A 25,339-nucleotide genomic window follows, 5' to 3' on the forward strand; every position below is an offset into this window, starting at 1 on the left:
TGCAAGTGGAGTAAATGCTCGAGGGATTTTAGACAGGTTTGGGCCACACGGAGCGTAATACTCTACTCCAGTGTGTGTGCTATAAATGCTCTGGGAATGCCTCTCTGTGGATCTCTTGCGTTACAAGGATTTTTGTTTAAGTCTAGAGCTTCGGTCTAGGTGAACCTCTGCTCGGCTTGTCCGACTTGTACTTGAGGTTTGATGATCTTCTAAGTCTTGTGCCCGAATGCTTCTTCAACTGTTTGACTTCAGACTTGTTTTTCTCAGGGTGCGCCTCGCCTTTTATACCATCGGGAGGCTTGGCGTGCCCAAAAAGGAGGGCAGAAGTCCCCATGAGCCATAAATGGAATGCAACCATCATAGGGCTGCAGCTTGATGTTACATGGGTGGAAAGTCCGCCCTCGGCCGGTCTTGTCGCCCATTACGCCTTCTTTTAGCCGGTGCAGCAGGGGGGGCCATCGGGCAGCCACTGAGCAATCCTGCGTGCCCGCCCGGTCAGAGCAAGCCTGACACAGCAGGGCGGCAGGCGATATGCCTTGAGCCCAGCGACGATATCCCCAAGCCGCAGTGGCTGGCGCGCGATGGGACCCGTCGCATTAAATGTTCCCACGCTTCCCTGCCAAGCGGTGGCAGGGACTAACAACAGGCGTGGGGGGAGTGGTTGGAAGTGATAGGCCACGCTCCCTCTTAAATGCAGCATCGGGCCTCTCACCAATTGACACCTCACCGCTGAGCCTTTGTGGGGACCACCGACAAAGGGCCTCTCTGATCCTCGGGGAACTCTGGGCGCTCGGGGACTACCGTTCATAGCCCCGAGCGCCCTCTCCCGGATATGACTTCTTGGATCCTCGAGGTACTCGGGTGCTCGGGGACCACTATTCATGGCCCCGAGCGCCCTCTCCCGGAACTATGTCTTCTCGGGTCCTTGGGGAACTCGGGTACTCGGGGGCCACTGTTCATGGCCCCGAGCGCCATCTCCCGGAACTGCCTTCTCGTGTCCTCGGGGAACTTGAGTACTTGGGGACCACTATTCATGGCCCCGAGCACTGCTCCCGAAACTGGGTCTTCTCGGACCTTGGGGACCCCTGGTTCCCATGTCACTAACAACCGCCATGTCGCATCCATACACCTACACATCATGAGCCAAGAAACATGTCTCTCCGCCATCCTATATTTTCACCTGTGGTTAGCCATAAAGATAATCAAACACAATTGAAACATGCTATGCAAACCCAAGGCTCCTAATCAATAGTTACATCAATCACTCGTCATCAACAACACAAATCTCTCTTGTGTTCTCAATCTCCCCCTTGATGAGTGCATTCAGAACACTAAAACACAAAGATATTGATTTGATAATTATAAAAGAATACAAATTCATCTAAGTGACCAAAAGCCAAAGAAAAGCAAACACAAGGTGACTTAAATGAGAAAAAAAAGAAAAGTCAGGGAGAAGCAAAGAACTTCTCGGTTCCCAAAGAATTGGGCAGCTCAACAATTCAAATGGCCCCCAAAGAATTGGGTAAAAGCTCAACGCGGCCATAGAAGTTCAAAACTCACAAAAAGCATCGGTTTCCAAGATAGTTCAAATATACCTACAACCTTGCAAAATGAGTACAGGCTCCCCCTAAATTTGTGAGCACATTGGCACAAATGAATGCACAACTCCCCCCTTTTGGCATCTTCTCACTGTTTTCCCATTTTGGCCATCTCTCCCTTACTAAGCAATCTCTCACCTCTCCCCTTTCTTCACTCTCCCCCTATTTTTGTAAATTCTCCCCCTTTTGGCATATCAAACATCAAGCTCATAAGATAGCATGACATGACATGGGGTGTATGCCTACAAAGCTTCACACATAGATTACAAAGCACTTGAAGGGACTAGACATGTCAAAGTATTACAAGGAATAAACAATATAGCTCAAAGGCGCACAAAGTCTCAAAGTGATACTATGTTACAAGCACCAGGAGCAAAAGCAAATTTTGATCGTGTCTTTCAAATTTCATAAGATGTCACCACAGAAGCATCCACTGTTACATGATCAGTACAAGGATTAAGTTAAAACTAGTGCTATGTCAAGCTCAAACCAGTCAACCAAGTTCTAGCCAATGGGCTTTGCAAACACCCACATATCGATCCAAGCCTTAGTTTTGACAAGGTGAAACAAAACATACTTAGCACATTTTAACTAGTACAGATTGCTTTTTTTCATTCTTTGATCAAATACTTTGGCCCATCTATACATCCCAGTCGAGCACTGCTCGGAGGAGCTGCTCGTCCACCTAGCGACTACTCGTGAGTCACCTACAACCACGCACAAGACATCCACGACCACGTACAGGTCACACACGACCACATACAGGACATCCAAGACCACTGTCGAGGAACACTAGTGACTACAGACAAGTACATGCGACCATTCACACGAACATGTTGTGCTGAGCACTAGTGACCACAGACGAGTACATGGTGGACGCAGAGATTTTTCTTAGATCAACTTTGGGTTCACTTCCTTGGCAAATGACATGAATCATTTATTTTGGTTGACTTAACATGTGATTCAAAATATGCAAATTTTTACAATGCCAAAGCAAGTTGTGCCTTTGCGACACAAAAGAGCATAAGTCTCCCAAGGGTTAATCATGGGATAAACATTTACAAAGACAAAGAACATGGTGCAATGTTTCCCAATTCACTGAGCTGAACAAGAAGGGCTAGCACAAGCTTTTTACAGAAGTAGCCCTAATTCAAGCACTGATCCAGCTAAAGCAAACACTCAAGGGTGATAAGTGATTAAGTTCAATATTCATATTTCAAATTCATCCTTGGAAATGACAAGCTTGCTCAACAGATTTTATAGCATATCTCAAAAAGAGCCTAAGCTTGCACAAATTGGTACACATCAACTACACTTAGCACAAATTCATAACTAGTACCAGCAAGTGCTATGAACATATAAGAGAAGCTCGTTGAAATGCATATTGCACATGATGATCATATGATACATGATGATATGCAATGCATAAAGAGAGTATCTCATAAGGTGTACATAAAAGAGCAATGAAAAACACAAATTTACACAATATTACAAGAGAATCAAAAGCTCTCCAACTCAAAAAGGAAAGCACACACCAAGTTCCCCTCGAAAGCAAGCAAAGGTGGATGGATCAAGTGGTTTGGTGAATAGATCTGCAAGTTGATTATGGATATCCACATTACAAAAATCAATATCATCCTTTTTTTAGTGGTCTCTCAAGAAATGGAATCTCACCTGTATATGTTTTGTCTTTGAGTGAAGCACGGGGTTTTTGGCAACGATTATAGCATTGGTGTTGTCACATAAAAGTGGCACACTCTGAAAGCTTAACCCAAAATCCTTTAAAGTAGCAATCATCCACAATAGCTGGGAGCAACAACTAGCGGTTGCTACATATTTGGCTTTAGTGGTGGATTGGGCTACACTGGACTGCTTGTGGGAAGACCAACACACAAGAGAAGATCCAAGGAACTGACACGTTCCAGAAGTGGACTTGCTCGGGAGTAAAACGAAGATACGTCCTAATTCGCTTGATGGCTTGGCGATGTGAGGTTCTCGGAGATGCTTGAAACCAAGTGCACAGACACACGGCGAATTGTATGTCCGGCCTCGTAGGAGTCAAGTACAAAAGGGAGCCAATCATGCTCCGGTACTCCTTCTGATCCACTGCTTCCCATTTTCATCCACATCCAGAGCTGCGTACATGGGCATGGGACTTGACATGGGTTTGGCATCCATCATGTCAAACTACCATAACACATCTTTGTGTACTTGTTCTAGTGGACGAAGGTGACTTCCTTGATTTGCTTGATTTGAAGTCCAAGGAAGAAATTCATCTCACCCATCATGGATATTTCAAATTCTCTACTCATAGTCTCTGCAAACTTGGCAACTAAAGCATGAGATGAACCAACAAAAATGATATCATCCACATATATCTGAACAAAAAGAAAGTTATTGCCATGCTTGAGGAGAAACAACGTTTTGTCCACTGAACCCATTTTTGAGCAAAAAAGTTTTCAACCTAGCATACCAACCTCTAGGGGCTCATTTTAACCCATACAAGGCTTTGTGGACCTTGTACACTCTATCTAGGTGTTTTGGGTTCTTGAAACCTGGGGCTTGCCTAACATACACTTCCTCCTCTATGTGCCCATTTAGAAAACCACTCTTGACATCAATCTGAAAAAGCTTGAAACCCTTGGGGGTTGCAAAAAATCTAAAAGGATTCTAATGGATTTAAATCGGGCAATTGGAGCAAATGCTTCATCATAGTCTATACCCTATTTCTAGCTATACCTCTGGGCCACCAGCCTAGCCTTGTTTCTCACAACTAGACGAAGCTCTCCTTGTTTGTTTGAAAATCAATTTTGTACCTATGGGATGACACCCTGTGGGAGGCTCAACTAGGACCCAAACTCAGTTTCGCTCAAAATTTTCTAGCTCCTCATGCATAGCATTAACCTAATTTGAATCAGATAGCACATGTCCAATATCTTTGGGCTCAAAATTAGCAATAAAAGCAGAATGAGCAAAGTGGGATATCTGATTTGAGTTTGACCTGTAGTCCATTCATGCAAACAACCAATCATCTGTTGTGAGGGATATTGGTGCTGAATGTGCTGAGGGGCTTCTCTTTCTGAAGTAACCTCCCCCTAAACGATAGCTGGAGCTTCTACTTGATCATGTAGTGGTGTAGTAGATGTGGAAGTAGTAGTAGCATCAGGACCTTCTGTTCATGTAATGGAAGCAGAAGGTAGCTCTTGAGCAGCTGGTGATGGATGGAAACCAGCATCATCACCATCAACTAGAGCTGGAAAGTCCTCATTAACGAAGATGCTCTCGCTCAATTCTTGTTCACCTATAGTCTCAAAATAAAGGGTTGTGCATGGTATAGTTTCATCAAAAGTAACCTCACATGTTTCCATGATTTTGTTCATTTCTAAATTAAGCACACGATAAGCATGACTATGTAAGTCATAACTAAGAAATGTACCATCAGATGAGCGGGACTCAAATTTGTCCAAATTACCTTGCTTGAGAATGAAGCACCTGCATCCAAACACATGAAAGTGTTTTACCTTGGGTGCCCTTGCAAATCTCAACTCATAGGAAGTTCTATTCAAAATTGAATGCAAGAAAATTCGATTTGAAACACGACAAGCGGTGTTGATTGCCTAGGCCCAATACTTTCTAGGAGTCTTATGCTCATCGAGTATCGTCCTAGCCATCTCAACAAGGGTCCAATTTTTTCTTTCAACCACACCGTTCTACTGAGGCACATAAGGTGAAGAAAACTGATGCTCTAGACCATGTTCAGCACAAAAAGGCTGGAATTGAGCATTTTTGAATTCCTTGCCATTGTCATTGCGAATAGTTCTCATGGCATTGTGTGGAAATTCATTCTTCAACCTTAAAACCAACTCTCAATAATGAGAAAATGCCTCATCTTTTGCTTCCATGAAAAACACCCAAGAGTACCTGAAAAAATCATCAACGATCACAAGAACATACCACTTGCCACCCGCCGAACGCACACGGGATGGACCAATAGTGTCTATATGCAAAAGCTCTCCTAGGTGATTTGTCATCACCTATTTGACAGGTGGGTGAGTAGCAATAATCATCTTCCCATGATGACAAGGGGCACAAACCAAATCGTTTTCAAACATAAGCATGGGAAATCCTTGGATAAGGTCAAGAGCACTCAAATGAGAGAGTAAATCAAAACTCATGTGACCAAGTCTCCTATGCCACTTCCAAAGATTAGAGGTCGAGCTAGCCATTAAGCAACGAGAAGAACCAAAAGACTTTGAAAAATCAATTTTGAACACTCGGCCAGTTGGAGAACTACCACACACAAGATCACCAAAAGAATCAATAACGAGGGAAGCATTTCTCTTGAAGCTCACTTCAAAGCCATCCTCCAGAAGTTGCGAAACTGATAGTAAATTGTACTTCATGTTGTCGACCAAAACAACCTCCTTGAGTACAGAGGAATCATTTACCTTGATGACACCAACTGATATTACCTTTTCGCTGTTGTCATCCCCAAAAGTGATGTACTCTCTGGGGTAAGGATGGAGAACCATTTGGGATTTCTGATCATGTGGTGCAAACAGCTCGAATCCATGATCCACATGTTGTCCAAACCTCTGTCCTCCTGCTAATAAGAGGAGAAATTATGAGCAAATGACTTAACACTAGGGTTAGTGAAATATGAACCATTCCAGTGTCGAGCCACTCGTCCAAAAACAGTGTTAGCATGAGGATACTTATTCTTTCTCACAAGCGGTGGGGAAAACGTGGTTCGCCAAAGCCTTGAGACTCAAAGCATGAGCACGTGAGCCATGGCCATAGAGAGCACGACTAGGTCCATGCCTGGCAAAAGAACCATCTGGAACCATGACCAGTTCCACCACGATGAGAGAGAGCAGATTGTTTATGGCTAACCTGACGAAAAGGGTCATGTACACCATGGACAGGGTAGTACATGTGCCGGTTGTTCCACTCAAACCCACATCTCTCATTTCTCTTGCGCCTAAAGTCAAACTCAACTAGGTGACCCTCATGGTGGCAGTACTCACAGTGATATCTAACTCCTTTGTTAGGTTTGGGATTTATTCTAGGAGGCTATCTTGGCTATTTAGGCTTGCCTTTCTCAGGAATTGGTGGAATGGTGTCAAGTCAGTTTCGATACTCGTTGGGCTTGGGTATCCATATCTTTTTCTTAGGAGAAATTTTGGGTGGATTAACTGGGATAACTTCACACTTGTTTTGGGAGTTGGTGGTAGTAGATTTCTCACAAGCACTCACTCCAGAGGTACTACACTCTCCAATTTTTCCCATATTCATAAGGCACTCTAGTGTAGTCATGCCCGACACCAGCCCTATCCTCTCTCTTGAACTATTCCGCAATCATACCTAATTGTGGTTCACTGGTAGACACCCAACTCAACATAGACCTATGCAGCTTGTTCTCATCTTCTAATCTAAACATTTCAGCTTGACAAGTATGCAATTCATTTAACAAGGAAGCACATGTATCACAAGCTAAAATAATAGCCTTAGGGCTAGAAGCATTAGCTAGTTTGTTCTCAAAATCCTTAAGCTTAGCATAGTTCTCAGAAAGCTCAAATTTCAAGATTGGGCAATTTTTGCAAGCTCCTAGCAAAATAGATCTAGATTTAAGCTCTTCTAAAACAAGCTTAGCTTTCTCAAGCTCATCTACCATAGAAGCATATCTAGTTTGCAAATCAGACATTTGAATCATGTAAACACCACATGCATCACACTCTATCTAATCTACAACTGTGGGAGTAGATTTTAGCAATTCAAGTTCTATGGTAGCATTTTCAAATTTCTTTTTATATTCTCTAAGCTCATGCACAACTAACTTGAGATTGCGATCTTGAGCTACCAAAGCATCTTCTAGTTCATCTATTTTCATAAAGAGCTCATCAGCAGAAAGTTGTACCTCCAAGTCCAACTCGGTGTCGCTATTGTTGCCGGCCATGAAGCACAAGCCATTGAGGTTGTCGATGATCTTCTTCTTCTTCTTGTCCTCATCCTCACTTGAGCTTGAGGAATCATCATCGCTTGAGTCAGCATCAAAGTCGCTGAGGGAGGTGAGGAAGGCACGTCCCTTCACCTTGAACTTCTTGCGGAAGTCCTTCTTCAAAGCCTCACGATCAAAGTACTTCTTCTTTTTGTACATAGGCTTGTCAGCCTCGACCTTCTTCTTCTTCTTGGGGCAGTCAGCGCTGAAGTATTTCGGATCTCCGCACTCAAAATAACCCTTGGAGTTGCCTCTCCTTCGGTTTCTTTTGTTTTCATAGAAGCGGTTGAACTTCTTCTTGATCAGTGCTAGCTCCTCGTCTCCAAGAGCATCCACCTGTTCTTCTGTGATAGAAACCAAAGATGATAAAGCAAAACCAAAATGTGAGGTGTTAATAAGATTAGAACTGTCACTCGACTGGCCACCTCCCGAAACAAAGGCTATACTCTGAGGGTTTGACGGATTCTTATATTTGGCTTTAGTCTCATTGTCAATCTTAGTAAATCTAATCTTGCTATACAACTCATCCACAGTGAGAGTTTCATAGATAGGGGACTCAATAATAGCAATGACTTTGACCTCCCAAACCTTACAATCTAGACTGTAAAGCAGTTTTATAGCTCTCTCATGATCATCATAGGGAAGTCTACCATTCGCTCTCATCTTGTTCACTATCCCCTAAAACCTGCTCAACATGGACTCTACACTCACACCAAGCAATTGTCGAAAGTTCTCATACTCTCTTCGGTATGTATCGAACAACCTTGCCTTGACCTGAGTAGTTCCCTCATGGAAGTTTTGCAAACATGTCCAAGTCGCATAAGCAATAGTAAGATCAGAGACACGATCAAACTCAGAGCGACTCAAGCTAGAAAAGATAATGTTTCTCGCCTTGCTATTAGCTTCAAAATCATCAACTTGAGCTTGACTAATACGAGCTTCGAGAACAACAAGTTGAGCACTTTGACCTACGCTCCACACTGCAGACCCTTGACTTTCAAGGTAGGATCTCATGCGAGTTTTCCAGTAGGCATAGTCAGAACCATCAAAATACGAAACATTCCTTCCTCGTTCCGTTGTTCCCTTCTTGGATCACAAAGCCAATAAAGGTGTGGTGATCCTTGACTAGACTCTGATACCAATTGAAGGACCAAAACGATGACTAGAGAGGAGAGCATAGGAGCCCTTAAAAAATTCTTAATCAAGGAACAAGGCCAATGTCCAATTCGAACCTAACCCTCTACAAGAACGAAACACAATTGAGAGCAACACAAAGCACAGCGAACACAACACTAAAGTGCACTCATAGCAAACAACAAAAGTACGCCGACTATTATTGATGACTCGTGTCCTGACGAGGTGAACAGTAATTCCGACCAGTACTGATGAACATTAGCACGACCAGTACTGATGAACAGTAACCCAACCAGTGCCGGTGGACAATGTTTTGATCAGATGAACAGTAATTCCGACCAGTACTAATGAACAGTAGCATGACCAGTAACTCAACCAGTGCTAATGAATAGTAATTCCAACCAGTACTAATGGGTATTAACTCCGACCAGATGAACAGTATTCCAACTAGTACAGCAACCTACAAGGAGGTCCCAGAAGGATCTGGTTGCAAAATAAATACTGTTTATGGATGTTAAGGATAGGAACCGGAAGTTACAAATTGGTTGCAGTACTGAAAAATTGCTGCTCAAAACACAAGATCAAAACTAGAAATCTAACCAAACAGGGTCCAAATCCAACAAAATTTTAGCCACAACTTCTCATGAACACTGTGAGTCTTTATCCAAAAGATCTCCTCAAAGAGATCAAGATTTCAACCTCTATTTTGTGGATTTGACCAGAGACAAGTGAAGAGGAAAATGTTTAGAAAAAGGACTTCAAGTTGCTAGTGTGAGGGAGATTATATGGGATCACCCTAGATGTTCTCACACAAGTCCTAGCAACCTTTTGACGCAACAAAATCACTTGAAATCCCTGTCACAAGCAAGGAGTGAAAAATCAACTAAAACTTCAAGAACAAGAGATAAACAGGAGGGAGATCAAAAGTATCACAAGTTTACTGAGCAATTGATGAATAGAAATATGAACTTAGCAAGATTCATAGATACATGGCTTGGAAGCCACTCTTCATCCTCCCACTCTTGATGAGATCAAGTCTAGAGCTATGAACCCTAACTTCTCTCTCTTGAAATCCTAACCAAGCCTAAGAAAATATCAAGAATGAAGATAGGTCTTGGAGAGGTGTTGACGTGCTCTGGATGTCCTTCTCTCGGGGTCATATTTGCACCAACCCTCTCCGATATATATAAGCAAAGTGGACAATTCCCAAAATGTCCCTAATGACTAATACATAGATATTATCCCTGAAGGGCAAAATAGTCCGACTATTTTGTTGTGCATCGGACGGACTCGGCGCCTTCACCACTCTACTTCATCTCCAAGCAAGCTCTGTGATGGTGCCACTCATACTCCAATTCTACCCTCGGTTTTGAGGAAAAATCAGCAAAACCGCCGTGCATGCTTCTCCAAGCATAACTCCTCGATGTCGATGTGTGTCCGACCTCCGCCATGAGCTTTGACGCCTTCAAGCCTTCGCGCTCCCGCTACCAAGCCGCCTCTCAACTTGTCATCACCTTTCCACCTTGACTTGGTTGACGCCATCTTCATCACCTTCTTTTCCCACCATGTTTTCTTGCACCCTCCATGTGAGCGATGCGGATCGCCCATGGCTCCACCCGTCCTAGCACAGTCCGTCGGCACCAAGCCTCCACTTGTGATGAGGACATCACTCTTTCGGATACACAAACACCGAGTATTCCTCCAACAATAGGTCCGTTGACACGAGCTCGTGCACGTCAACTAAATCATGAGGTGAGCTCGTTCCTTAGTGTTCCTTTATATTTTGATAAGGATGGGATGCTACTAAATAATTGTGATGTATTGTTACTTAGGAACACGGGAGAAGAGCAGCAAGGGCGCCCAAGCCAAGGTGAAGGTCCAATCAAGTTCGAGTACGTTTCGGAGTCCAGGACCAGACTACACTAAAATCGTCGCCCAGGACGCATAAGGACTCCGTTTTCGACGTTCTACACATGGTTGGAAAGCTAAGGAGATAGGCTTTCCAACGGGACTAATCCCATGTCTAAATTCTTTCTGAGTCAATAGAAATTGTCGAAACAAGTGGACATCCAGAATCTGTTAGGGTGCTACGCCACCATCTTTTGGGCCGTTGGGTCGTGTAACGTGTTGGAGTCCATTAGGGACGTGTCCAGGGGTTCTTGGCCGACCCTAGTCTCTTATATACAGTAGCCACTACCCCAATTAGGGTTGGGTTTTGCTTAGATATTGATCTACACACAGATTGTGAGATTTTCGCTCTTGTTCCGGACCGACTAGGCCGCCGCAAGTGTTTGTGGAACCCCAACTTCGAGTGCTTGAATTCTATTCGCAATATTTCAGATTGCATCTTCTACGTTCTTGCTTGTGTTCTCGGTACGCTTGCAGGGATTGAGCCTTCTTGGCGAGGTCAACCGCGCGACACGATTGATAACAAATAGAGCTGTGGTGTAGTGATTGCAAGTGAGACGATCTGTTCGGGTCAAAGCCTTTGGATCATCAACGTCGAGTTCTCCACCTACCGACTTATCGCTACCTATCGGAAGATCAGGCCTACAATCCCATCAACTGGTATCAGATATTCAGGTTGCCCGTTAGGTAATTTTGTTTTCCTCTTTCGATTAGTCTGCTTTTCATTACCTAGAGTCCAGAAAAAGCCAAAAAAAAAACAATTCCGTCAATTTCCGCTGCCCTAGAACCCTTTGTGCCTTTGCAATTTTTGTTTTCAGTTGCGCGTTGTTGAGTTTGTGTCCGTGGTCGAGTCTTGTTGCTGGTTTAGAGTCATGTTCTTGGTCTTTAGTTAACGCTCCGTGCTGTTTTGATCACGCCGCTATCCCATTGCCACCATCCCCACCAACAAGTCGAGCCACCACATTACTCGATTTGCCACCGCGAGCCGCCTTGTGTTACTTTCCGCCACACCAACCCTAGATAGGTCGCAAGCCGCCTTGTATCAATTGCCCTGCCACCGCTGCCCTCCTTGTTCATCTCGCGATCCTATTGCTTGCAATACCTTAACGAGAACAATTTATGCAAGAGGTGCTTTGAAAAAAAACCCTAACTCAACAGGGGTTCAGTAAAACGGCCATAACTTTCTCATACGGACTCGGAATCAGGTAAAAATTTTTTTCAAGGACTTCTACAGAAAAAGTTACATCCGTTGCTCCCCACTTTGTCTGGTTCCGCCAAAATTTTTTTCCCAAATTCGGCTTGGAAGTTTGAGTATTCGAGCCGTGAAGTTTTCGCACGCTTTTCAGAGAACGTGCTTGATTTTCTATAGGCCACATCTTGCATCCGTTTGCGCTGAAAATTTCTGTGGTTGTTTGTTGTGTGCTCTTAGTTCAGAAAAAAAATATCAGAAAAATAAAAAAAATTCGTGATTCCTACTAGTGCTAAAAGACAAAAAAAGAGGAGCACATAGAGAACACCCAGATAATTGTGCTGTTTGCTGTGTCTTTCTCTGATCATCCTGTTTAGCTTTGTTACAGTTGTTGTGCTAGGACTAGGGACACGTGATAGACCAACAACTGTGATTCATACTTTGGACACTTATTTAGCTTTGCTCATCTGATTACAGTTATTGCTAATCCTTGCTACCATATTGTGCCTTTCCAAGCTCCACCTCCTTTGATCCGAACAGGTTCACTCTTGCAATCATCCCACGCTTCCAGACTTGTCACCGGTTGTTCCTCCTTGCTGCATTGGTAAGAATATTTGTAAGAGCATGGTAAGACGTTTGAGTGTGTGTGATTCCACCTTCCACCACCTAGTAGTTGATAGGGATAATATTGTGTTGTCCTTTATTTTCTACTAACCATGTCAGGTGATGGCTCTCCGTCAGATTTTAAGGATTGTGTGTCCAAGGAAGAACTCAACAAAGCCTTGCAGGATCATACTAGACTATTGACAGACATTAGAACAAGCATTGCTAACCTTGTCACGCGAGTCAACGACCTTGAGTTGCGACAGCCACCACAGGATGATGAACATTCACATGATGATGATAATAATAATGGTGACAGAGATGGTGACCAAGAAGATGGGGAGGTTTTTGTTGGGCAAGATGCGCGTGCTGAGCAACGTCCTCGTGCTGAACAATTACGTCGTGACCAACAACAACGTCGTCAAGGTAACGGAGGTAATAATGTTAATCGCAACGGTCGTGATGATCCTTATTCTAAGATTAAGTTGTCAATGCCTCCTTTTGATGGTGCATATGATGCTGATGCTTATTTGAATTGGGAAATGACGGTTGATCAAAAGTATAGTTCTCATATGGTTCTTGAAATGCATAGAGTTAGACTAGCCACTTGTGAGTTCACGAATTATGCTATTATTTGGTGGAATGGTTTAGTTTCTAGTAGCTTAGAACCTGAATCATGGCCTAGACTAAAGCGTGCCATGAGCAATAGATTTATTCCTCCTGATTATACACGTGAATTGAAAAAGAAATTGCAGCGCTTAAATCAAGGTTCTAAATCTGTGCATGATTACTATCAAGAGCTTCAAATTGCTATGCTTCGTTGTAGTATACAAGAGGATGATGAGGATACCCTGATTCGTTTTTACTCCGGGTTGAGACGTGAAATTCAGAACCTTGTTGATTATAAAGATTACAATACTACCAATAGGTTGTTCCATTTTGCTATCTTGGCAGAAAAAGAACTACAGGGTCGACAATAGGTGCAAAAATTGCGAAACAATTTTGGGAGTACATCTACTTCACGAGTACCACCGGAACAAGCAACAATATTCCCTTCTACATCTACACGATCTGCTGCCCCCTCCTCCAACACTCGGGCACATTCAGCAGGAGCACCACCACCATCACGTGAGGTGAGCAAATCTACTGTTTCGTAGGATCCAATGCCAAGCTCTTCTTCAAGTGCAGCTACCACGGGTCATACAACGGGCATTGTGTGCCGTCGCTGCCAAGGTATTGGCCACGTCATGAAGGATTGCCCAAGCCAGCGAGCATACTCCGCAACAGCAGATGGTGGATATGTTAGTCATAGTGATGTTGAGGAAGAATATGCATTTGAAGCTAATCTTGCAGCTGATCATGACATGGATAGTGAGGGGGAGGAGATTAGTGGTACTGCTGCCACGGAGAGTTATGCAGCACGCACCTTCATTGTGAAGCGAGTTTTAAGTTCTCAAATGGGGCAAGCAGAGCAGCTACAACGCCATAATCTATTCCAGACATTCCTCATTGTCAAAGATGCACGTGTTCGTACCATAATTGATGGCGGGAGTTACAACAACCTCTTGAGCTCCGATCTTGTGAAGAATCTTTCCTTGCCAACACGTGCACATCCTCATCCATACTACATTCAGTGGTTCAATAACAGTGGTAAGGTTAAGGTAACACAATCTGCGAGAGTACATTTTTCTATTGGTTCCTACCATGATTATACTGATTTTGATGTAGTGCCTATGCAAGCATGTTCACTTTTGTTAGGCCGTCCTTGGGAATTTGATACCGATGCTACACACCATGGTAGAAGTAATAAATACTCTCTCATGCACAAGGGAAAGAAAATCTCTTTGCTTCCTTTGACACCTGCTGAAATTGTGCAATGTGATAAAGCGCTAGTTGAAAAAGAAAAGAAAGAACGTGTTTTGGAATCTGAAAATTAGCAAGTAGCTCAATCTGTTTTCCCACCTAAGAAAGAGAAGAACACACCTAGGTCTGAAGGCATTAAATTAAAGGGTGGTGTTATGCTTGCTACTAAATCTGACCTTGCTGAAATTCAAGATAATGATACTTTGTGCTATGCTTTGGTATGCAAAGAGGTTTTATTTTCAATTGATGATATACCTAGCTCTTTGCCTGCTGCTGTCACTAACCTTTTGCAGGAGTATAAGGATGTCTTTCCAGCTGAGATACCCCCGGGGCTACCACCATTGAGAGGGATAGAGCACCAAATAGATTTGATCCCGGGAGTGACTTTGCCAAACCGTGCTGCATATAGGACCAATCCGGAGGAGACTAAGGAAATTCAGGGACAAGTCCAAGACCTTTTGGACCATGGGTACGTACGAGAGAGCCTTAGTCCTTGTGCTGTTCCTGTTCTTTTGGTTCCTAAGAAAGATGGTACATGGCGCATGTGTGTTGATTGTAGAGCCATTAATAATATCATAATAAGGTATCGTCACCCTATTCCTTGGCTAGACGACATGCTTGATGAGTTGAGTGGTTCTATTATTTTCATGAAGATTGACTTGCGTAGTGGTTACCACCAAATAAGAATGAAATTGGGAGATGAATGGAAAACTGCTTTCAAAACTAAGTTCGGTCTATATGAGTGGTTAGTGATGCCTTTTGGTTGAACTAATGCACCTAGCACTTTCATGAGATTGATGAATGAGGTTTTACGTGCTTTCATAGGAAGATTTGTGGTGGTGTACTTTGATGATATTTTGATCTATAAAAAGTCACATGAAGAACACATTGATCATCTACGTGCTGTTTTTACTGCTTTGAGAGAGGCACTTTTGTTTGCTAACCTTGACAAGTGCACCTTTTGCACGAATAGAGTTGCTTTTCTTGGCTATGTTGTTACTCCACAAGGAATTGAAGTGGATGAAGCTAAAATTGAAGCCATCAAGAGCTGGCCGACCCCTGGGACTATCACACAGGTGAGAAGCTTTCATGGCCTTGCAGGGTTCTATCGGCGTTTTGTGAGAGATTTCAGCACCATTGCTGCCCCACTCAATGAGTTGACAAAGAAGGGCGTTCCGTTCCAATGGGGGCCAGCACAAGAACAAGCTTTTAATACGCTGAAAGAGAAGCTTACGCATGCACCTCTACTCCAACTTCCGGACTTTGGTAAGACTTTTGAGTTAGAATGTGATGCTAGCGGCATTGGAATTGGAGGAGTGCTACTACAAGGAGGTAAACCCGTTGCTTATTTTAGTGAGAAATTGAATGGGCCATCTCTGAATTATTCGACTTATGATAAGGAGTTGTATGCTTTAGTGCGAGTTTTAGAAACATGGTAACATTATCTTTGGCCCAAGGAGTTTATTATTCATTCTGATCATGAAGCTTTGAAACATATTAGAAGCCAAGCCAAACTGAACAAATGTCATGCTAAATAGGTTGAATTTATAGAGTCATTTTCTTATATCATTAAACACAAGAAAGGTAAAGACAATGTCATTGCAGATGCGTTATCTAGACGTTATACCATGCTGTCCCAACTCGATCATAAGTTTTTTGGTTTAGAAACAATCAAAGGATTATATGCTACTGATTTGGACTTTAACGATGCTTTTGAACATTGTAAAGAAGGAAGAACTTGGAATAAATATGTGCTGAATAATGGATTGCTATACCGTGCTAACAGGCTATGCATCCCAGCTAGCTCTATTCGCTTATTGTTCTTGCAGGAAGTGCATGGAGGTGGTTTGATGGGACATTTTGGAGTGAAAAAGACCGAGGATGTACTGGTTGCTCACTTCTTTTGGCCTAAGATAAGGCGCGACGTCGAGCGCTACGTGGCACGCTGCACTACTTGCAATAAAGCTAAGTCTCGCTTGAACCCATATGGACTTTATATGCCTCTTCCTGTTCCTAGTGTGCCTTGGGAGGATATTTCTATGGATTTTGTTTTAGTATTACCTAGAACCAAGAGGGGGAGGGATAGTATATTTGTCGTTGTGGATCGTTTTTCAAAAATGGCACATTTTATACCTTGTCACAACAGCAATGATGCTACACACATAGCTGATTTGTTTTTCAGAAAAATCATTCGCTTGCATGGAGTGCCTAACACCATTGTTTTGGATCGTGATGCTAAATTTTTGAGCCACTTTTGGAGGTCACTTTGGAATAAACTTGGGACAAAGCTGCTGTTTTCGACGACATGTCACCCTCAAACCGACGGACAAATGGAGGTTGTGAACCGCACATTATCCACCATGTTGCGGGCTATTTTGAAGAAAAATTTGAGGATGTGGGAAGAGTGTCTACCTCATATTGAGTTCGCTTACAACAGATCAGTTCACTCCACCACCAAGGTAAGTCCGTTTCAGGTAGTGTATGGTTTTAATTCCCGTGCCCCTATTGATTTACTGTCTTTACCAACAACCGAGAAATTGAATTTTGATGCTAAGACACGTGCTGATTTGATTCTGAAAATGCATGAGTTGACTAAGGAAAATATTGAAAAGATGAATGAGAAGTATAGAACTTATGGTAGCCAAGGTCGGAAACATATCACTGTTGAAATTGGTGATCTTGTGTGGTTACATTTGCGCAAAGATAGATTTCCTGATTTGAGAAAGTCTAAATTGCTGCCTCGAGCTAATGGTCCTTTTAAAATTGTGGAAAAGATCAATGATAATGCATATAAGTTTGAGTTGTCTGCAGATTATGGGGTTAGTCCCACATTTAACATTTCAGATTTGAAGCCTTACTTGAGAGAAGAAGATGACATTGCGTCGAGGATGACTCCAGTTCAAGAGGGGGGGGGGGGGATGATGAGGACATCACTCTTTCGGATACACACACCGAGTATTCCTCTAACAATAGGTCCGTTGACACAAGCTCGTGCACGTCAACTAAATCATGAGGTGAGCTCGTTCCTTAGTGTTCCTTTATATTTTGATAAGGATGGGATGCTACTGAATAATTGTGATGTATTGTTACTTAGGAACACAGGAGAAGACCAGCAAGGGCGTCCAAGCCAAGGTGGAGGTCCAATCAAGTTCGAGTCCGTTTCGGAGTCCAAGACCAGACTGCACTAAAATCGTCGCCCGGGACGCATACGGACTCCGTTTTCAACGTTCTACACATGGTTGGAAAGCTAAGGAGATAGGCTTTCCAACGTGACTAGTCCCATGTCCAAATACTTTCTGAGTCAACAGGAATCGTTGAAACAATTGGACATCCAGAATCTGTCAGGGTGCTGCGCCACCATCTTTTGGGCCGTTGGGTCGTGTAACGTGTTGGAGTCCATTAGGGACGTGTCCAGGGGTTCTTGGCCGACCCTAGTCTCTTATATACAGTAGCCATTACCCCAATTAGGGTTGAGTTTTGCTTAGATATTGATCTACACACAGATTGTGAGATTTTCGCTCTTGTTCCGGACCGACTAGGCCGCCGCAAGTGTTTGTGGAACCCCAACTTCGAGTGCTTGAATTCTATTCGCAATATTTCAGATTGCATCTTCTACGTTCTTGCTTGTGTTCTTGGTACGCTTGCAGGGATTGAGCCTTCTTGGCGAGGTCAACCGCGCGACACGATTGATAACCAACGGAGTTGTAGTGTAGTGATTGCAAGGGAGACAATCTGTTCGGGTCGAAGCCTTTGGATCATCAATGTCGAGTTCTCCACCTACCGACTTATCGCTACCTATCGGAAGATCAGGTCTACAATCCCATCAACTTGCCCTTCACCGCCTTGCCGTCGACCGTCCTGTTGCATCGATACACCTACACATCATGAGCTAAGAAATATGTCTCTCCGCCATCCTCTATTTTCACTCTTGGTTAGCCATAAACATAATCGAGCACAAATTGAAGTATGCTATGCAAACCGAAGATTCTAAATCAACAATTACATCCGTCACTCATCATCGACAACACAAATCTCTCTTGTGTTCTCCAAGATATAGTCACTTTCTCAGTTATATGTTAGAGTTCATGGACATATGGATGGAAAAAAGTACGAGCAGGCGGAAGCGGCAAGCGGATGAAACATTAAACAATCTCCTCACAAACCTTGTAAGATTAATCCCATCGCTTGGTTAATTTGATGCTGTACCTTGATCGACTTCCTTGTTAAATGAACTCAAGAAGCAAAACATGATATGACACAAATGGCACATACTCCCCCAATGGAATTTTTCGGATGAACTTGCTGGCAGCCGGCAACGCTTCGCCATTTATTTCGGGAGAAAAGAAACATCGATTTCAGCTCCACATGAAGCTGAAAGAGTTTGACCGCGGTTGACAGACGCTGCCAATGCTTATTCCAAATGATCCACATCTACTTTTCTGGACTCAGACACCCAAAGCAAAACGAAACATCTTGCACCGTGGTTGCTGTGTCCTACGACATGGTATGTTTCGCCTTGCACCGCATGCATTTTTCCTCAGGGGGAAGAAGGCTCAGGCTTTGGATCGACGGGTGGAACGATCTTGGGCTTCTCATCCTCAGTGGGGGGAACCTTGGGCTTTTGATCCACGGCCTGGCCACTGCTGCTCCCGCTCCCGCTCTCGCTACAACTTGCATCGCTGTTTCCTTCAAGCTGTTGCAGGAGCCTTTGGATGTTGTCCGCCAGCCCTTCAGATCTAGCTAACGCAGGTGATGTTGTCCGCCAGTCCTCAATGTCAGAACCCTGCACGCGTTGCAACAAAATAGAAGAGTTGCGTCAGTAAAGTTTAAGCTCCAACTAGTACAAAAGTTTGCTCTGAACATCATGTTTTTATGAAGAGGCTTTGAACATCAAGTTGGCAGTGGATATCTGTAGCATGCGTGTGTTCAAGTAATAAAAATGGGCCTGGCAACTATACACAACAACAGTAGGAAAACGTGTTTAATTTACTTGTGTCTCTTCCTGGCCTTCAGGTGTTTGGTGCTGCACCATCCATTCATCAAACTTGTTCCCTAGTTGCCAGAACTACAGGCATAAAAGGAATACACATATATATAAACACACGACATGGTGGCATGCACTCTCATAGCCTTTTAGCATATATGTTGAGTGACGTGTACATTCGGTATTGAAAATGGCGAACTGGAATGATTTGCCCTCGGCAAGGGGGAAACGCCATTGGCCTTCGTGGATGATTCACCCCCCTCCCCTCCTTCCAAACCGCTTGGTTAGCATCACGGTTCCATTTACCGACCGGAGCTCGGTTACCGAGCTCCGGCGGTAACCGAAAATGCGCGATAACCGCGGTTACCGGTCAAAAATTTAAAAAAATTCGGAGAAAATTCATTCGGCAAATTTTAAATTTTTGCGAAAAAATCATGTTTTTGCCCTCTCGTTAACCGAGCGGTTTGGGTCGGTTACCGAGCGATTTTCTCGCATTTTTGATTCGGTCGGTTACCGAGCGGTTTGGGTCGGTAACCGCTCGGTTTTCTCGATTTATCGAGCGGTTTTATCGAATTTCAGCGCAGTTCAACAAAAAACCTAAAAAAGGGTTCAATCTTGTAAAATCAATAACTAATTCATCCAAGCTTCAAATCAAGTGAAACAAATTTTGTTGGCTTCCTTGTAACATGATCTACATGATAAAAGTATTTATACTCATAAAAAAGTTCAAAATTTTCTGTGAGAAATTTTATTTGTTAAACCAAGGTAAATGCATAGTTTACTCTTTGCTAATCCAAAAATCATGAAACTAATTTTGTTAGTCTTCTTACATGATCCTATATCTTTTAAAAATATATGAACTCATGAATTAGTTATTGTAACATGCATGATTGTGTAAATGTGTTGCGACTAGATTAATTCATAACTGACCCATCACACCTTAAAAATTAGTGAAACCACTTTCATTAGCTTATTTATATTATTATTTACGTATAAAAAATAATAGTAGACATGAAAAAATTAATTAAAGTGATGTTTCTTAACATATTCACTTTATGCTTGTGAACTTTATAAAAATCATAGAGAATTTAATAAAACTCTAAATAAAGTGAAATCAATTTTAAAGATTCTCTTAAAATACGTTTTATACAATAAAAATATGTGTTTGCATGTTACACTTTTCCTTAATGCAAGTTAATAATTGAGCCGCGCGCTTCAATTTTTTTCATTTTTTTCAAACTTTCTCCCTATAGAATATGATGCAAACGACATTATTTTTGAAAAAAAAATTCACAGAAGTTCTTAGAATTATGTCTAGTTTTTTTAAATATTTGTTTTGAATTTTTTTTGAATTTTTTTATTTTTTGAATTTTTTGAATTCAAATTTCGGTTACCGAGCGGTTTTTGAAACCGGACCGGACCGGGAAGGTCGGTAACCGCGATTTTTGAGCGGTTACCGACGGTTTTTTAACCCTGGTTAGCATGTGGTGCTTGGCATGGCAAAAAGACCCTTCTGGCTACAGGAGGGACATCAGATGGGCTAACCCATTACCCTCAACCCCCGCCCCCCTCCTTCCAAACTGCTTGGTTAGGTGGCGCATCATTGAAAACATGATACCTAGTCAAAAAAAGGTAGGTGCAGAACACCAAAAATTTGTAGTGGAAATTGTTGCAGTGAAGCTATTTGCCATCCGTGGTGCCAAAGCCGAGCATGATGGGGAATTATCTAGACCTAAGCACGAGCTGGCCGGTCCAAGGAAAGCTTGATTTTTTTTTTACGTGTAACTGCTGCATAGGCCCACCTAAAAGCCTAAAATTTTGGGCCAAAATGAGCTACCCAATGAATTTTGTGTTGAAAAATAAATGAAATATTATTTTGGGACATGCTCGGTTTACTCGAGACTGAATGACTATTGTCCAAGCCCGCCCATTAAACCCTAGGAAGCGTGTTATTTTGGGTTGAGCCTAGGGTGGGTTGGGCTAGGCCTGAAATGCTCACATCCAGAGCAATCTGCTACTACTTCTCTCCCTTTTGTATCCACCATCATCCGCAGGAGGGGCGCGGAACGATAAATCTAGGTTGGGAGACTAATCAAAACCATGAGAATATGAGCTTGTAATGGTGCCTTGGTTCTTCCTTAATCAGGCCACACATAACTGGTGTGCCAACAAGTCAATGATATAGGCGTAGTAGTGGAAAAAAGGGATTTGAAGGAAAGAAAGGCCACCTCGGGCTGTGTTAAAATCAACCCAACAGATTGAATAATATTTTACATGATCATATATATCAACTTTTTTCCTTTAGAATGAGATGAACATGTAGGTAAATCCATGCATGAGAATCCAAAAGAGGAAGAGAAGATGATAATAGGAAACCTGTTCTGCGATAATCTCAAAGTCCCGTCTGGCCTTGCGCTGCCTCCTCTCTGCCTCGTCAGGCATCAAATCTGCCTTCTTCTTCCCCTTGTCCATTTGGTATCCTAGGAAAACACCTAGCATATGTGTGGTGCTTATATACACGAGCATGTGGGACCACGGTTTCAATCAATATCTGAAAGGTCACAAGGTGCATGCCTAACTCCTCTGTTGGTCTGACGGTGGGACAAGAGGTAGTGTTGATTCTGAATGGCCGGTGCACGGCTAGAGGAACTAGTGTTACCATCTTTACAGCCGTGCTACGGCACAACCAACCATTTAAGTGTGACTTGTGATCCTTATCACAGTCCACAATCCCTTGGTTTCAGTTACCATGGAGAGCCCTAAAAAAAATGTAGGATTGTTGGTGGGACGCTGACATCATTGGCAACCATACGAAGCAATAGTTTGTTCCTTTCAGGAAAGTATAGCTTTTTTGTCATTTTTCTATCAGAGGAAACCTTCTTTCGAATTCATGCAGACATAATATGCGTAAGCAATTGGCCGATTGGAACATATAAAAAATAAAGCCCAATCCGGTTAACAACAGCACATGTCTTCTCGGCTGTTCGATCGCATAATCAACAGCATACATCAAGGTACTGATTCAGAAATAAATCTTGTCTTTTCTATTTCACCTGTTCAATCCCGATGTGCAGCAATTAGTTTGGGCTCCGGTTAAAAAAATATCTACACCGTGCTATGGATAGCAATTTCCCTACAGTGATGGCCCCATGGGATTCCGATACAGATTGGGCCTCTAGTTAAGTATAAACAGACACAGACGCCATTTATTCCCCATGGGCCTGGGGTGCGGCGAGGGACAGTTTTTGCCCCCAGGAGGTCACTGGAGCTCGAACAAAATGGTGCTGGGCATACGTACTTGCAATCAGGCAGCCACGTACTATAAAGATTAGGGCCTATCATTCCATGGAAATAACACCAAGGCTTGTAGCGGCCACTAGGGTAGATTTAAAAGAAATGCAACCCCTTCCACCGCAAAGTCTGTTGTACTATTAGTGATTGCGAGTAGTGTCATGTGCTAACAAGGAGTAATCACAGCACATGCACAAACTAGCTGGAACCCGCACGTTGCAGCGGGCCCATGATAAAGAGGCTGGATTTTGTGGATGTCCAATGTTTTAGGCATGAGAATGAAGTCTCACATGAAAGCAAAGAACAAAAAAGATGGCACTCACGTACAAATGTGCATGGACCATTATCGAACTTAATCACATTCTAATTACCATTTTTACCTTAGAATATTTTACTTCGCCACTTGCAAGAGACATAAATAAAATAGATGAGAGACCAAGTTGAGATGTGCTTTGGTTTATCTTGTGTGATGAGTGATTGACGTTTGTGTGGTTTTTCCTAGTTAGCATATGCATGGTTATATACTGCAATATTGATTTGGTCTAACTAAAGTTGAAAAGAATTAGAGTTTGTATCGGTGTCTCAGTGCAGGAAGCTTGCACTCACCGGATAGTCTGGTGTGAGGGTTTTTGACCTCACCGGATAGTCCGATGTGAGGGTTTTTGACCTCACCGGATAGTCCGGTGTGTGGTAGATATGAGCACCAGAGCTTTTTAGCGCAGATGCAGAGAAAAAATTTATTCACCGGAAGGTCTGCTATAGATGAGAGTGAGTACCATACTAATTTTTTAGAGAAAGGTGCAAATGTAGAAGTCTAGTACGGTAGCCTCACCGGATGGTCCGGTGTGTGCATGGGTGATCACTGGAGGCTTCACCGGACAAAAATTTCCAGAGAGGTTGAAAAACTAAGTTCCAGTGATGATGTACTCACCGGATGTTCCGTGATGGGCGTGTGAACACCGGAGAGTATCACCGGAGCCTTTCAGTTCTGAGGCAAATATTGAGGTGCTCACCGGAATGTTCGGTGTTGGGATTTTATGATCACTAGAATAATTTTTCTAGGGAGGAATGCAAACTAGGTTCCTGTGGAGTTGTACTCGCCAAATGGTCCGATGTTGCACTGGTGTGAATGCCAGACTATCCAGTGTTCACATTTTTGTTAAGTCTGATCTTTTTCAACTTGATTTCAATTAGGACTAACATGTGATGATGTTATATAGTTCTGGAGATGCATGTTTGCTGGTCTCGTGGTGGGCAAGTGATGGATGGAACTTGGCGGTTGACGACGGGTGATCGGGGCTAAGCAGGGTGCTTGGTTCCGGATGATCAAAGAGGCCGGGTAGAGTCAAAGATGATCCTAACGGAACATGTGGAGGTCAAGCAATGTAGGAGATGAAGATTGATGAAGGGAGCATGTTGACAAAGTTAAGCGAAGGGGATGCCGGTGCAAGTGACAATGTGACCCAAGGGATCAGGAGCGGGAGAGACTTGCCAGTGATCAAGATCGCAAGACAGAGGACACACATCAACATCGAAAGACTTGCTTGAGGTCAAAGCAAGCAGCTGTGAGTCACGCTTTAAGAAGTGTGCGAGTATATTCCTGATTTGGTCACAAAACCATGGGCGGATGGAGTGCACGTGACATCATCGCGAAGCTTGCGTCGAGGCGAACCTAAGTCATGAAGGCGCCACGGTCGTCTGATGGATGGAGGAGAAAATGGACCAAAATACCGCCAATGGTAGGTAGGAATGTACTACAAGAGAAGGGTATTTTAGGAACAATTAAAGAAACTTGGGGGTCAAGTTTCCTAGGCTATAAATAGAGGGATTTGACTGGTTGGGACGCCATCCACATGAGAACCTTGTGCTACGGTTTTAGAGGAAAGGGAGAGGAGTGCTTAGCATATGTAATAGGTGAGAGTTTTGAGAGATAAATCTTTGTAATCCGTCTAAAATAGGGCTGACCTCTTTGAGTAATAAAGTATAAGTTTTTGCATATGCTTAAATTCCCCTCCTTCTAGTTTCTTTCTATTGGTTCTATTACAAGTTTGGAAATTCTTGCTGTTTTGTTGTTGATTTTTGTTTTTCTTTTTGAGCTGGAATTTCAACACCTTGGAAAGTTGTTTTTCTTGATGCTAGAGGCATAGAATTAACATACTCATGCATATGTAATGGATCTTGAATTCTCTTGCCTCTAGACCATCATTTTGGAGAGTTTATTTCCCCAGTGATCTCGTCTCTGTTTCGTTCATCATCAAAGTTGCAAGCATTTGGGCACAAAAACACGTGAAATAGTTTTGAATAGAACCTATGATTCATATTCCATCTGTAGAGTCATATTTCCTTGAAACTTTCCATCTTATTTTGTCTCTCTGAGTATTTTACTTCCACTCAAGCTTTGAGGTGTGTTGGGTGATTAAAGATAGGAGAAGGCCTATTTCGCAATAAATTGTCGAGGTGCCTTTTCACCCCCTCTCTAGTCGCCACTTTTTATCCTACAATTGGTATCAGAGCTAGTTTGATCACTTGTTGACCTTAACAGGCTTTGTGAACCGTAGGCGACATGGAAAGAAGTGAAAAGATTTCGCTGTTTAATAGCCATGATTTTTCGTATTGGAAGGTGCGCATGAAGGCTTATCTCTTAAGCCAAGGAAGTAAAATTTGGGAGGTAGTTGATTCCAACTATGAGGTTCTATTCAAAACCATTTCGATTTGAAGCATGAGGCCTTATTGTTGGCCTCATACTGTTTGATTTGAACATGAGTTGTGAA

At 42.9% G+C, this 25,339-nt stretch overlaps 2 protein-coding genes across 2 annotated transcripts; both read right to left on the reverse strand.

Moving 5' to 3' along the window:
• Positions 1-4,774: 4,774 nt before the first annotated feature.
• On the reverse strand, positions 4,775-8,259 carry LOC133892174 (uncharacterized). The gene is made up of 4 exons (XM_062332890.1): positions 7,436-8,259; positions 6,963-7,282; positions 5,893-6,201; positions 4,775-4,899 (listed from the first exon to the last, which is right to left on the reverse strand). The coding sequence occupies exons 1-4, from the start codon at positions 8,257-8,259 to the stop codon at positions 4,775-4,777; spliced, it is 1,578 nt and encodes a 525-aa protein (XP_062188874.1).
• A 10,523-nt stretch (positions 8,260-18,782) lies between these two features.
• On the reverse strand, positions 18,783-21,735 carry LOC133892414 (uncharacterized). Its single transcript, XM_062333173.1, has 2 exons — positions 21,654-21,735; positions 18,783-19,076 (listed from the first exon to the last, which is right to left on the reverse strand). Exons 1-2 carry the CDS (start codon positions 21,717-21,719, stop codon positions 18,831-18,833), a joined length of 312 nt encoding a protein of 103 aa, XP_062189157.1. The 5' UTR covers positions 21,720-21,735; the 3' UTR covers positions 18,783-18,830.
• Between the last annotated feature and the right edge of the window lie 3,604 nt (positions 21,736-25,339).

Source organism: Phragmites australis, chromosome 15 (assembly GCF_958298935.1).
Source record: "Phragmites australis chromosome 15, lpPhrAust1.1, whole genome shotgun sequence".
In the NCBI taxonomy this organism is placed as follows: domain Eukaryota; kingdom Viridiplantae; phylum Streptophyta; class Magnoliopsida; order Poales; family Poaceae; genus Phragmites; species Phragmites australis.

Excerpts from the sequence above, each read along its gene's own strand:
- LOC133892174 (XM_062332890.1), bottom strand. The coding sequence starts at position 8,259 with ATGAGAGCGAATGGTAGACTTCCCTATGATGATCATGAGAGAGCTATA. Across the intron at positions 7,283-7,435 it reads GCTCAAGATCGCAATCTCAA|ATATGCTTCTATGGTAGATG; the intron begins GTTAGTTGTGCA and ends TTTGCAAACTAG. Across the intron at positions 6,202-6,962 it reads TACCAGTGAACCACAATTAG|GAGGACAGAGGTTTGGACAA; the intron begins GTATGATTGCGG and ends TCTTATTAGCAG.
- LOC133892414 (XM_062333173.1), bottom strand. The coding sequence starts at position 21,719 with ATGCCTGACGAGGCAGAGAGGAGGCAGCGCAAGGCCAGACGGGACTTT. Across the intron at positions 19,077-21,653 it reads TTGAGATTATCGCAGAACAG|GGTTCTGACATTGAGGACTG; the intron begins GTTTCCTATTAT and ends CAACGCGTGCAG.